General features: G+C 41.2%; 1 protein-coding gene across 2 annotated transcripts in view; it reads left to right on the top strand.

Moving 5' to 3' along the window:
- LOC124263232 (CCR4-NOT transcription complex subunit 9-like) overlaps positions 1-13,399 on the top strand; it is a 64,962-nt gene that overhangs the window by 23,002 nt on the left and 28,561 nt on the right. For both annotated transcript variants that reach the window (XM_046697824.1, XM_046697825.1), the window contains one exon: positions 1,197-1,317. In XM_046697824.1, the coding sequence (XP_046553780.1) occupies positions 1,197-1,317 (121 nt within the window). The remainder of the gene's footprint in view (positions 1-1,196; positions 1,318-13,399) is intronic.

Below are 13,399 nucleotides of genomic sequence, written 5' to 3'. Positions count from 1 at the left end.
AGTAGGGTTTTCATGTTTCACTGGGGCATGGCATCTCAGTGGGCTAGCACTATAAAACCAGCTGAAGTCTGGGCTAGTACAAGCAGCTGCACATACACATACACACACATGCATGATGTCATATGAGTGAAATATTCTCAAGCACGATGTTAAACCCAATTTCACCTCACCCCACCTTTATTATCCCCCGCAACGCGTTTTGCAGGGGGTATTAAAATGGACTCCGTCCGTGCGTGCGTGCGTGCGTCCGTCCGTCCGTCCGTCCGTGCACATTTGTCTTTTCCGGAGCAGAATTCTGAAAGCATTCAATATTTCTTCACCAAACTTGGCACATACATTGATCTGGTGGTGTACTGGTGCCTTTTGGTAGTTTTGGAATTCTGAATAAAATATTTTTGGCGTTTCCATGGCAACAAGTTCGACTTAGACTGAAATTGGTAGTAGTGCTCTTTTCCGGAGCAGAACTCTAAAACCGTTCACTATTTCTTCACCAAACTTGGCACATAGATTGGTCTGGTGGTGTACTGGTGCCTTTTGGTAGTTTTGGAATTCTGAATAAAATATTTTTTTCGCGTTTCCATGACTGAGACTGAAATTGGTGATAGTGCTCCTTTCAATGCTCTCCTTCCACTTTTCTATATACACACCTAAATATTTGACATAATCATAACTCGTAGACATAATCATGAAGAGTATTTTGCCATTGCGGGGGATACTGATGACTTTGTCTTCTTGTATTGTATTGTCATCTATAGTTAACATGTTTTCGAGTCAATGACTAGTTTTAAATTTAAATCTGTGATAAACTAGTTGTTATACTGTCCTTCATCGACATGTTTTATAATTTACCTTTATTTATTCTGTAATAACTTGTTTTTAGTCACGATATGGCTGAAATATTGCCAATGTGACTTAAAATGTTAACTCACTCACTCACTCACTCACTCACTCACTCACTCACTCACTCACTCACTCAATTGAATCAATAACAATGATAACTATTTTCTCTACTCTAATTATGTATATTGGTAGGTATTTAATGATTGTGTGAATGACAATCAAGTTTTGGAAAATAATCCATAGATTAATCATTCATGTGATTGATTGGTAAACCACTGAGTCAGGGTGACTGAGTACAATTGCCACCTGTATAAATGTCATATATCATGTGCATATCAGATCATCATATTTTGCAGTAAGAAGAGAGAGGTTGTTCCTGACTTGGCACCAATGCTGTGGCATTCATTTGGCACAATAGCAGCTCTCCTCCAAGAAATAGTAAACATATACCCGGCCATTAATCCTCCAAATCTTACGGTGAGTGACAACCAAACAGTTAATATTTTAAGCTTCAGACTTACAAGCTAACCCACAGAGACTTTACAGACATTATATGCATTGTTCAATATCTATAACCTGACAGTTAATATTTTGAAGCTTCAGACTTACAGGCTAACCCACAGAGACTTTACATACATTATATGCATTGTTCAATATCTATAACCAAACAGTTAATATTTTGAAGCTTCAGACTTACAGGCTAACCCACAGAGACTTTACAGACATTATATGCATTGTTCAATATCTATAACCTGACAGTTAATATTTTGAAGCTTCAGACTTACAGGCTAACCCACAGAGACTTTACAGACATTATATGCATTGTTCAATATCTATAACCTGACAGTTAATATTTTGAAGCTTCAGACTTACAAGCTAACCCACAGAGACTTTACAGATATTATATGCATTGTTCAATATCTATAACCTGACAGTTAATATTTTGAAGCTTCAGACTTACAGGCTAACCCACAGAGACTTTACAGATATTATATGCATTGTTCAATATCTATAACCTTACAGTTAATATTTTGAAGCTTCAGACTTTTACAGATATTATATGCTAACTATAACCTTACAGAATATTTTTGAAGCTTTTACAGATATTTATAGATATTATATGCATTGTTCAATATCTATAACCTGACAGTTAATATTTTGAAGCTTCAGACTTACAGGCTAACCCACAGAGACTTTACAGATATTATATGCATTGTTCAATATCTATAACCTGACAGTTAATATTTTGAAGCTTCAGACTTACAGGCTAACCCACAGAGACTTTACAGGTATTATATGCATTGTTCAATATCTATAACCTGACAGTTAATATTTTGAAGCTTCAGACTTACAGGCTAACCCACAGAGACTTTACAGGTATTATATGCATTGTTCAATATCTATAACCTTACCATTTTTGTGGCTTTGGTCATTCTGAGTGTGAACAAATGAGATTCATTACAGAACATAACACCCACACGCAATTAGGGCAGTTCCTTGCAGAGCCTTGAGTTGGCAAGAGCTGTCTTCTTTCTGCTGTGAAGAACATAAAATACTAGTCGAGGAGCTAATTAAAAAAGACATTTGACTTGAAAATGAAGAACGTCAATATTTATGGACGAAGCACAAGTTGTGATTAGAAATACCAGCGTGTATATATTCAGAGAAAAGCTGGTAAAGTTTGGACAAAATATTCTCTTGGACTGAGTGGGGCTTGTGTGGTATTGATGATAGGCATTTAGTGATCATTTCCTTTCAGTAGTAGAAAGGCCGAATTTGATCTTGTTTGATCTGTGGCTTCTGGACATGTATCTGTAGGCTCGTGCTGTTCTATGGTAACAAAGTTAGGTCATACATAGCACCCAACATTGGACTCTTGCCACAGTAATTAAGTGAGTAGCCAGTGCAGGGACAGGACGACTGGAGTGATATGGGATCTTCAGTTACATCCAATATAAGCCTGTTTCCCGGAGTCTGCTGCGCTATGCTTCAACACTGTCCCCGGCATTGACTACCGAACGGCATCCAATGGCAGCCTTCACTACAGTGCAACCTGAGAATGGTTGGTTAGAAGTTTCTCATAGCGCTGTCATCCTTACTAGGGCAAAGTATATGTCACCAGGACAATGCCTATTGTTTCTTTTAGTGCAAAAAAACATAATTATAACGTAAACATTCCCTCTGGATTATGGTAGCCTTATTCCTGTGGATACACAGAATACATACAGAAAATCAAAAGAAATTTTAGCACTAAGTCATAGCTATTCCTAGTGGTATACCTAATCTACCCCTGAGTTATCTCCCTTGATCCTGATGTCACTGTATTGTTCTCCTAGAACCCTTCATAATTTTTCTGTATGGTCCATGGGGCGGTGGGGTAGTCTAGTGGTTAAAGCATTGGCTCGTCATGCCGAAGACCCGGGTTCGAATCCCCACATGGGTACAATGAGTGAAGCCCATTTCTGGTGTCCCCCGCCGTGATGTTGCTGGAATATTACTAAAAGCGGCGTAGAACCAAACTCAGTCAGTCTGTATGGTCCACACGCATGACGGCAGAGAATCGAGTGAAAAAATCAAGACTTCAATTCTTCATATATAGGTCAGTTACAAATCGCATTCCATTTAATATTCAACCGCATTGCTGTTTTGCATTTATATTAGATATATTTCCAACGTATTTAGGATCTGAAGTTTTCCTGCCCTTTTTGATTGACAAGTATGGCACAGCCAATGTTTGCTATTACAGAAATTCATGGCGGATGTTGATCCCCACTCTCTGTGTGCTTCCTGTTATAAAGGCTTACCTTGCTCAATCTCGGATCGATGCTTATTGTGTCAGGAAATGTCTGAAGAAGATTGGTTGTTGATGGACAAATCTTGTTCCTTAGTTAGGAAGCGTAAACATTCATCGTCATCAGAATGTTCTAAGTCGAAGAAAGTTCAGGGATCTCCGCCTTTATCTATTAAATCTGAACCGAAGTCTCGTTCTAGATCTAAATCAAAATCCTCTCCCCAGTTGGATATATCTGCGTTCTCAGAACTTTTGGCGGGATTTAAATCCGATATCCAGGTGGCCATGGATAAATCTGTACGGGATATGGACATGAGGAATGACGAAAAATTTAATCGCCTGTCAAAACATTTGGAGGATCCTGTTTTATCCTGCAAGACGGCAGATAGCTGCAGTGGCTTGGTGGTGGCGGGGGGCCAAAGTCACTTCCTACGGAAACCAGGGGTGCAATGACCGGGAAAGCCGGTTACCATGCCCTGGCATACGTAGTAGGTCGGTCCCCTCAGTGGGAGCAGCCTAGGGCTTCAAGCAACGGGGATGGAGTCTGTCCAGCCGGATCCGGATCCGGGGTGACCGTGGCTCAGGCTACACACTCCGCGTCCTTTGTCCCTGGGAGCCAGTCATCGCATACAGCCTGCTACATTCTCCCACGGGGAGACCGGGCTGCAAGTGTTCCACGGGTCTGACTCGGTCCAGACGGCACGTGATTCCGGCCCCAGCTTTAGCCAGGCCACTGGGTCGGCTGCTATGGATAACGGTGTATCAACCCAGCAGTCTGATTTGCACGAGCCTAGCGGTTCAGAGGACACGGCTACAGACCCGCAGGGTTGTTTTGACACAGACAATCCGCCCTTAATCCCGTTAGTGTCTGATGTGACGGACCAGGAGGATTCATCGGTTTATCCTTTTTCACAACCGGAGTTTTCCATGAAAGAAGGCTTGTTGACGGTACAATCTATGGACATGTCAGCACAGGATTTTAAGCCAGGCTGGTCATTTAAAGAAAAGCTGGAACTTTTGCACGGACTTTATCCTAATACTCTACCACCGCCGTCAGACGAGCAGGAGACAGATATTCAAGTGGAACTCGGATTATCAGGTTGCCTTCCCTCGGAACGGATGCCTAGGCTGTCATTACCACATTCATCATCACTTAAGAAAGTGTTGGAGAATTACAACTTAGGCCTCTCCAAGGCTACGAACTTGAGTTCTTTGCCTTGGGTTTCTCATAAACCCATTTATTCCATTCATGATCGTGTTATCCCAGCCAATCAACCAAGTTTAGACAAAGACTTTAAACAATTACAGGATGCTAGAGGCTCTCGTGACTATGCATCGTTCTGTACTTTCAAGGATTGTAAGGAATTGGATACGGCAGCCCGTTCGGCGATTGATACCCTATCTTATTCAAACTGGTTTTCTTCGGGAGTTTGTGCCTTGCTCCCACCGGTGTTTCAAGATTATACAGGAGTTAAGAAAGACACTTTGATTTTCATGACTGCTCAAGAGGTGGCGTTAGCCCATTCGTTTCTGGATGTAGTGTATCAGTCCTTAGCCGATGCGATGGCGACTCAAGTGAATATATTGGGCCGACTTACAGCTATTGAGCGAATACAGCGGCTAGATTCAGTGAGGAATTTACCGGATGTTTCAAGGGATTTTCTATTGCACCAGCCCTTGGAATCGGATAACACCTTTAATGGACAATGTCAACAGGCTATTGAGGCTAGAGATGCCTGGACATCGAGGAACTTGAATCAACGTTTAGCGTCGGCTCTTTTATTCCAAAATAGAGGAAGGGCTGACACTAGATCTAGAAAGGGTTCCAGTGTTATGTCTCGTTCTGCTCCATCTTCAACAAGTCGTAGTCAGAATTTTCAGAGATCTGCCTTTGATCGTGCTTCGGCTTCAAGAGCACGTTCAACAAATGTGGCTTTTACTAGAGGCTCATCCTCATCTAGGGGTAGAGGTAGGGGAGGTAGACCTTTTCGTGGATCAAGATCAACTTCTAAGAAATATTGACTCAAGTCTCACTGTTCAGAGTTTTCTTCCTTACGAATCGGAAATGTTCCTCGAAATGATATTGGTTTTGGACTTTGCATGTCCGTTGACACAATCTCCAGTAGGGGGCAGATTGGCCCAATACAATTGGAAACTGATAACATCAGACGAGTGGGTCCCGTCTGTCGTGAAAAGGTTTTTTCTTCCTTGGCACAAGCAGCCTCCAGTGACTTGTTTTCCAGAGGGTCGTCGATTTTGTCTTCAAAACCAGCATTTAGTGGGAGCAAACTTAGCAATAAATCATCTACTGGAGAAACGGGCAATCATAGAACTCCCTCCAGGGGATCAGACATGCGTGTTTTATTCACCGGTATTCCTAGTCCCCAAGAAAGATTCGGACGAAATGCGCATGATAATAGACTTGAAAGTGTTGAACAAGCTATTTTTGAGGAAACCGCCAAAGTTCAGGATGGAATCAATTGCAAACCTACGCACCTTGATTTGTCAGGATTCCAAGATTATAAGCATAGATCTAAAGGATGCGTATCTTCATATCCCTATTCATCCAAGATCTCGCAAATACCTAAGATTTGTGGTGAACGGCCGCAGGTTTCAGTTTAGGGTGCTGCCGTTCGGAATATGTCTAGCGCCGTTGTTCACAAAAATAATCTCCCCGATTCTGGCTTTTCTTCATCAACGAAGGATTGCGATACACGGTTATCTGGACGATTTCTTGGCAAGGAATGTGGTGACAGAGGTTCTCTTGAAGCAAGCCAACTTTATGATCCACATGTTTACGCATCTGGGTCTAATAGTTCATCCTACCATGTCAGAACTGGTCCGTTCCAAGAGAATCAAGTTTCTGGGAGCAATCTTGGACTCCAAAACAGACCGTATTTATACTCCTCAGGATCATTGGTTGGAAATATCAACCAAGATAACCAATATGTTACAGAGGCCAACTGCATCAGTTCGTTCATGGATGTCCCTTCTAGGATCTCTCACTTCAATCCAGGATTATACTGTAAGAGGAAGACTAAGGTTGAGAATCCTGCAGATCTGGCTTAACCAGTCTCGGATGGAGGACTTGGAATTTCTCATAGCTTTTCCAGACAGAGTCCGAAGGGAGATATTATGGTGGACGGTGGACGTGGATGTGTTGCCAGGAGTTTCATTACGTCCTCGTTTACTGGATCTGACGCTTTATGCGGATGCCTCGAACACGGGTTGGGGTGCACACATGGACATCTAGCAAATTCAAGGTGTGGAAGAGTCTCATGTTAGTGTCGGACAATTCTACGGTAGTGGCTTACATCAACAAACAGGGAGGTACCAAATCTCAACAGCTCCTCGGCATCACTCGGGATCTGTATCAAGCAGTGGACGCTATAAATTGTTTAATCAGAGCACGCCACATTCCAGGTCGGAAGAATATCTTAGCGGACTCATTATCTCGACAGGTCCAACAGATTTCACAAGAATGTCAGGCAACTTGCGCTACACGTATGGAAGCTATCTCAAGTTCACTCAGGAAACAGAGATTTATAGTTGAAGCTACCAGCGCTATTTCAGAATCCATTAGACCTTCCACAGCTGCCTTGTACGACGCTAAGTGGCGACGATTCATCCAGTGGAGACGAGAGTGTGGAATCTTGGATGTGCTTGTCACCATTCCAATGATATCGGATTTTATCTTGTTCATAAAGGGAACAGAAACATTTGAAGCATAATACTATTGAGGGATATCGATCAGCTATTGCTTCAGTCATGGACGTTCAAGGTTTATCTTTGGGCTCGGATACATCGCTTCACAAAATGATCAGATCCTTTCAGATTAAGGATATATCTTCTCCAACGATATTTCCTAAGTGGGATTTATCGTTAGTACTTCAATCTCTTCAAAAATTTCCTTATGAGCCTATGCAGGACGCTTCTCTAAAGTATCTGGCATTTAAGATGGCATTTCTCTTGGCATTTGCAACAGCTTCCAGAGTTTCGGATTTACATGCTATTGACTTTAAATCCATCACTTTTTCGGAAGGATATAAACAGATAACTTTTAGAACTGTGCCGGAAAGTATTGCCAAGAATCAAACTTCCGCTTGTGGTCTGTTGGGACATAGGATATATCGTATACCTCAGCTTCCTACCTCTACCTCTAGATCGGATAGGACTAGACTTTTGTGTCCCATACGTGCCTCGCGCTGGTCCATTCAGCGTACTTCGACGCTTAGACGTAATCGTCGCAGACTGTTTATTTCATGTAAGACAAATGTAGACTCTGTGATATCCAAGAATACCATATCTTCATGGCTCAGAAAGACTATATCTTTTGACCTGGCATCTACATCTTCAGGAAGGATGACGCAGTGAGAGATGGTGCCTGGGACTGTCTGAGGGACCACTCGGAAGGATGATGGATGGATACTTTCTCCTTCCCAACAGAGCTCACTCCAAATAGAAACACAACATGATCAGAACATTGGAACGGCCGCTCGGCAACACATGGCAGATTTATTCCATTTTACAAAATCCTCATATAACCACATTCCAGCAAAATTCAGCTCTTATAACAAGATAAGTACATCACGCAACTTGCGATACGACATCATGTTCAGTAGAACTAGCCCGCCCCATAAACCAGAGATAACAACTCATACATGAGAAAAAACTCTGGAACTGTGCCCTCCCGACGAATGCTAAAGTTCTTACTAGGAAGTTTATAGTATTTACAACATGATGCAAAATGAAACAAACATTGTCTCACATTGTATAATACATTCAATGTATAAAAGGATATTATAAAGGCTTCGCAGCCTGGCATGTGAATCAAACAGAGTCACAACAAATCAGTGTTATAAAGGCTCTGCAACCTAACCATACACGGTAGAGTATATGAGCAAATCAGCTCTACATACCAAACTTGGTTCACTACCCATGAGGATAACAGGAATTAAACCTGTTTACAAAATTCATCAAGTGCACATAAATCTAGACAGCAAACAATGCTCACAAGCACCACACTGTGCTTAATTCACAACCATCACGGTCAAATACAACCACCACCTGCAACAATAAAACAAAATATGAGATATTATGCATATGAAATATAGATATATACATATATACATGAAATTAAAGGAAATAAAAGTTAAATGATGTGAACACTGCCGTGTCTAGAGCGAAAGAACGATATTTGAAATTCCCTCTTCATTTATACCTTAAACAGTGCCACCTGTCGGACAAAATTAACTCCCTTGGTAGATTGGCATACCACCAAGGAGAAAATAGTTTCTATCTAATTCATTTCATTTAACCAAAAGAAACAATATTTCTCCTTCCCAACAGAGCTCACTCCAAATAGAAACACAACACTTTCAGAACATTGGAACGGCCTCTCGGCGACACATATAGAAATTCAAAGAAAGTCAAAGGCCTAAGGAAAGTGAAACAATTAAACGTTTTGGAGATCATCTTTGATGTAGCCATCTTTGGCATTTTCACTCCTTCATCTACCGTGTCTTTTAAACATTCTGTCCGGAACACCATTATTCGCTGCTGCCAAAGCCCCTCCACTGCGAAGGCTATGTAAGCCATACACGTTAATATTGGAAACAAATGGTTCAAGCGCCTCTGTGAAAATCTCTCTCAGGCGAGTATAAGACAAAGGTCGATCTTAATCTATAACCAGAATTGGTCTTTGTTAAACTCCTAAAAATATATTCACCAGACTCAGAATCAATATTAGCTGCTTCCAGATACTTCTCCAGACACACAACCAGACAAAACTTGGAATTAGTCCTACTAATCACCAACCATGAACCGTCCCTATAAACGTCTGTCTTGGACTGTTCAATGAAAATCATGATGTGAGTATCATAAAAAACAACATCTTGTCTTGTAATATGCAAAAGCTCAGCTGATCTTAAGAATCCTGCATAAGCTATAAGGCACATACATATAACTCTTAAACTGTTGGTGGAACAAAACAAAAATCATACAATTTTTCTAACAAATCAATAGTAATTGGTTCTTTTTTAGAAACACCTGGCTAACTTTCTTTTAGCCGCCTCTAACACGTTTCTTACCAAACTATTCTCAGTAGGACTAGGTAGACCTACAACAACATGAGCATAACGAATGCTGTAAAACGCAGTTTGCACCGGGGCGAACAGATCACATCTCTGAACAACAGATACGAGATATATTGAGCAATGTAATGGTGACATAGGCAATTGATAAGGCATATCACAAGAAAGGGCCCACCGTTTCCATGCTGCAATACCATAACGGTATTTCCGTGCCGTCAGAGAATCAGCCCTACAGTGAGACAACAACCCAGGTAATTCAATCAGCTAAACTCCTCACACCACTTGGCAACCTCTCCAACTCATCTCCATAAGCATTGGACAACAAATCTGTAAACAGAAACATGAAATTAGATAATGCTGAAATCAACAAACAATGCTAACATATCAAAATCCAAGTCACGTTAAGCCAAAGAGGGCCCTTTAACCCTAGGCGCAACATAGGCTTGTTTAGATCTGGAAAGGTACATCACATCCTTCACTTGGGAATAAACTCATAATTATGAGTAATAAGAGGCCAAAAGCATGCCGAGTGCCACTCTGGCACAATAAGGGTGCCCTTAGCTTTACTTTCTGCCAAATGTCTAAGGCACCTGGGGATCAGACACACAGGGGGAACAAGCCAGTTAAGAACACCACCCCAGTTAACAGTGAAACAATCAACAGCATCACAACCAGGATTATAAAATCTGGAATTAAAGCATGGGAGCTTGGTATTATAATACGAAGCAAATCTGTCCACACTATGGGGTCCCCATTTAGCATCTATCTGCTTGAAAATATGGCTTGGAATGGACCAGACATCATAGTCAACAATTTTACTTAGCATATCCGCTGTCTCGTTATCAGAACGAGGTATCCACTGCATAAGTAAAGTCACATGGTGAGAGAAACACAGTTTGAAGATATCCAGCACAACCGCCTGGAGATGAGGTTTCATGCTCCCTTTCTCCACTATTGACGTAATGTTCTTGTTATCTGTAAGCCACATAACTTTGTGTGAAGACAGGCTGGGGATAAAGCTTTTCAACACAAAGTGCACTGCTTGAAGTTCTCTCCAAGTAGAACTCGACTTAGCTTCGTCATCTGACCACTGACCATGAGATATAGCTTGACCAAACTGCACACAATAGCCCCCAAAACCAGAGCCACTCGCATCACTGTACACAACTTGTGTTGCAATAGATTTTGTCTTTAGCACAGTACTTGAGTAAGCATTAATATGCATCAACCAGAATGTCAATTGATAAACACTTTGAGAGAATAGCTTCACTTTGCTGTTCCAAGATGACACAGATATGATATCCATACTGAGCGTTCTAGTCATTAGTTGAGCAATTGGGCCTGTCACCATCTTCATTGATACTACCTGCCCAACGACTGAGGCCAGTGACCTAACACTCTGATATCTATGCTTATGCGTAAGTAGATACTGAATGTCTGAAATTAACTTATCCCTCTTTCTCTGTGGGATAGACAATACCATGGAAACAGTGTTGATATGGAATCCTAACCACTCAAGAGACTGGGAGGGCGAGCATAACGACTTTTCAACTTTAGGGACAAAGTCTGACTGAATCAAATCTTCTTCTTCCTGTAGAATTGGCGTTATCAGAAGAGGAAGCAGATAAAATACCGTCGTCTAAAAATGTTACTATTTTCTTGCCCTCATACCGCCATTTCTTAACAAGTTGACGCATAACTTTAGTGAATACATATGGAGCAGATGTAAGCCCAAATGGCATAACCAAGAACTTATAATAGCAATTCTCCCGTCGAATCTCTCAATGAGAAACCGAGATAATCTGTGTGATGATGGCAAATATTGATATGGTGATAGGCCGAGTGGATATCGAATTTGATAAGCCAGTCATTCATGTTTATGTACTCACAAGACACTTTCCAATCTTCATACTTGACACTCTTCTTTTGAACATAATTGTTAACTCTAGGATCAAACGTTTTTTACCAGATGACTGAATGGCAACAGACAACGTATGGAGGAAACTCGCACTCCGATATCAAATGCTTGTTCTTTAAATCAGATATGGCGCCATTCACAAACTCCACATGCTTTAATGCTGAACTGTTATTGCACAAATGCATACTCGGAGGTCTGGAAATAAAAGGAATTTTGTAGCCATTACCAATTATATCAAGAATGTAATCTGAGGTACCACTATCACACCAAAAGTTCAAATTAGCTTTTAAACGACCCTTAACAATGATTTCTGCTGTGCCCTGTTCATATTCAAAATAATTGTCAGTAAGCATACGATGTGCCACATTAACATCGATCTCAGAGATATTAGAATCACAAAACAACTTAACTGACAAATCTTTATCCGCATAGTCATTAGGACGTGACTGTCGATGTGGCGCCTGCTCCTGTGATAGGTCGTGACGACTGCGTGCTGCTTGCTCGGTAGGGGCATTCTCTGAAGTAGTGTGAAAAGTTGCCGCAGGAAATGCAGGATCCTTGTCTCTGACCTCTGACCCCACGAAAGGGCTGAATCGGTTGAGTGTGTACAGGGCTGCTAACAGGAAGAGTGTACTGTACGAGCGAAGGCGTAATATGTGATCTTCGCACACTCTTGGATGCATAGGGACCATTCTTATTTCTCTTTTGCTTTAACTTTTTTAAGGCTTTAAAATCTGCTTTAGCGATCTTCTTATCGTCGTCCGTGTCGTCTGCTAACTCATTGGAGACGTAATTTCGTACGGTCTCCCACCCACCCTCGGAGGAATCAGCGATTTTGATTAACTTGTTTCTTTTTTGTAATCTACTTCTTCGTCAATGCTCATAGAAGCCTTTGCCAAATCTCCAGATACTAAAGCTTGTTTAGCCAAAGTCAAACCGTCTAATACGTCCGAATTAAAGTTAAACTGTATTTTGTTACCCTCTCGGTACCAGGAGTATTCAGACTCTGCTTTTAATTCCTTTATATCTTTGGCGTTGTTGATGAACTCCTCTCTCAGCTTAGAAATCTTATGATCGAAGGCTGACTCATTCTCTTGTGGGTTAGTATCCAACTTCTCTAAGATGGCGTCCAATTTTCCTGCCGTAGAAGAGTTGTCATCCATATTAGAAATGATGTGAACACTGCCGTGTCTAGAGCGAGAGAGACGATATTTGAAATTCCCTCTTCATTTATACCTTAAACAGCGCCACCTGTCGGACAAATTTACCTCCCTTGGTAGATTGGCATACCACCAAGGAGAAAATAGTTTCTATCTAATTCATTTCATTCAACCGAAAGAAACAATATGGTCAAGGGACAGCATGTAGCAAGACAAGTTGACATGGTAAGAGAATATAACTATTGATGTATCACCTAACCGAGCACAATATGGCTTCACGTTAGAATATGATTTACTAGCTCAAGGTGGTTACCTTAAGGTTTGAGTTGAGCACGTTTATAGTCTAATGATAGTTAACCGGAAGTGACATCATAGAACCAGAAGTGATGTCATAGGACCGGAAGTGACGTTATCTAGGTTAGTTAGTATTACATCATAGAGATTGTCTCTAGGGTCCGGAAGTGAGGTCATTAGACCGGAAGTGATGTTATCAAACAGGAAGTGATATCATAATTACTGGAAGTGACGTCTTAAGGTTTAGGGAGTATTAGATATATTCATAGGAATCTAGCGTAATCTGGATTTATGGTGTCAGGAA

The sequence above is a fragment of the Haliotis rubra genome, unplaced genomic scaffold, assembly GCF_003918875.1.
Source record: "Haliotis rubra isolate DU_JTF1 unplaced genomic scaffold, ASM391887v1 Scf873, whole genome shotgun sequence".
Taxonomy (NCBI): domain Eukaryota; kingdom Metazoa; phylum Mollusca; class Gastropoda; order Lepetellida; family Haliotidae; genus Haliotis; species Haliotis rubra.
The sequence above is the reverse complement of the archived record's forward strand: the minus strand, read 5'-3'. Positions and strand labels throughout refer to the sequence as shown.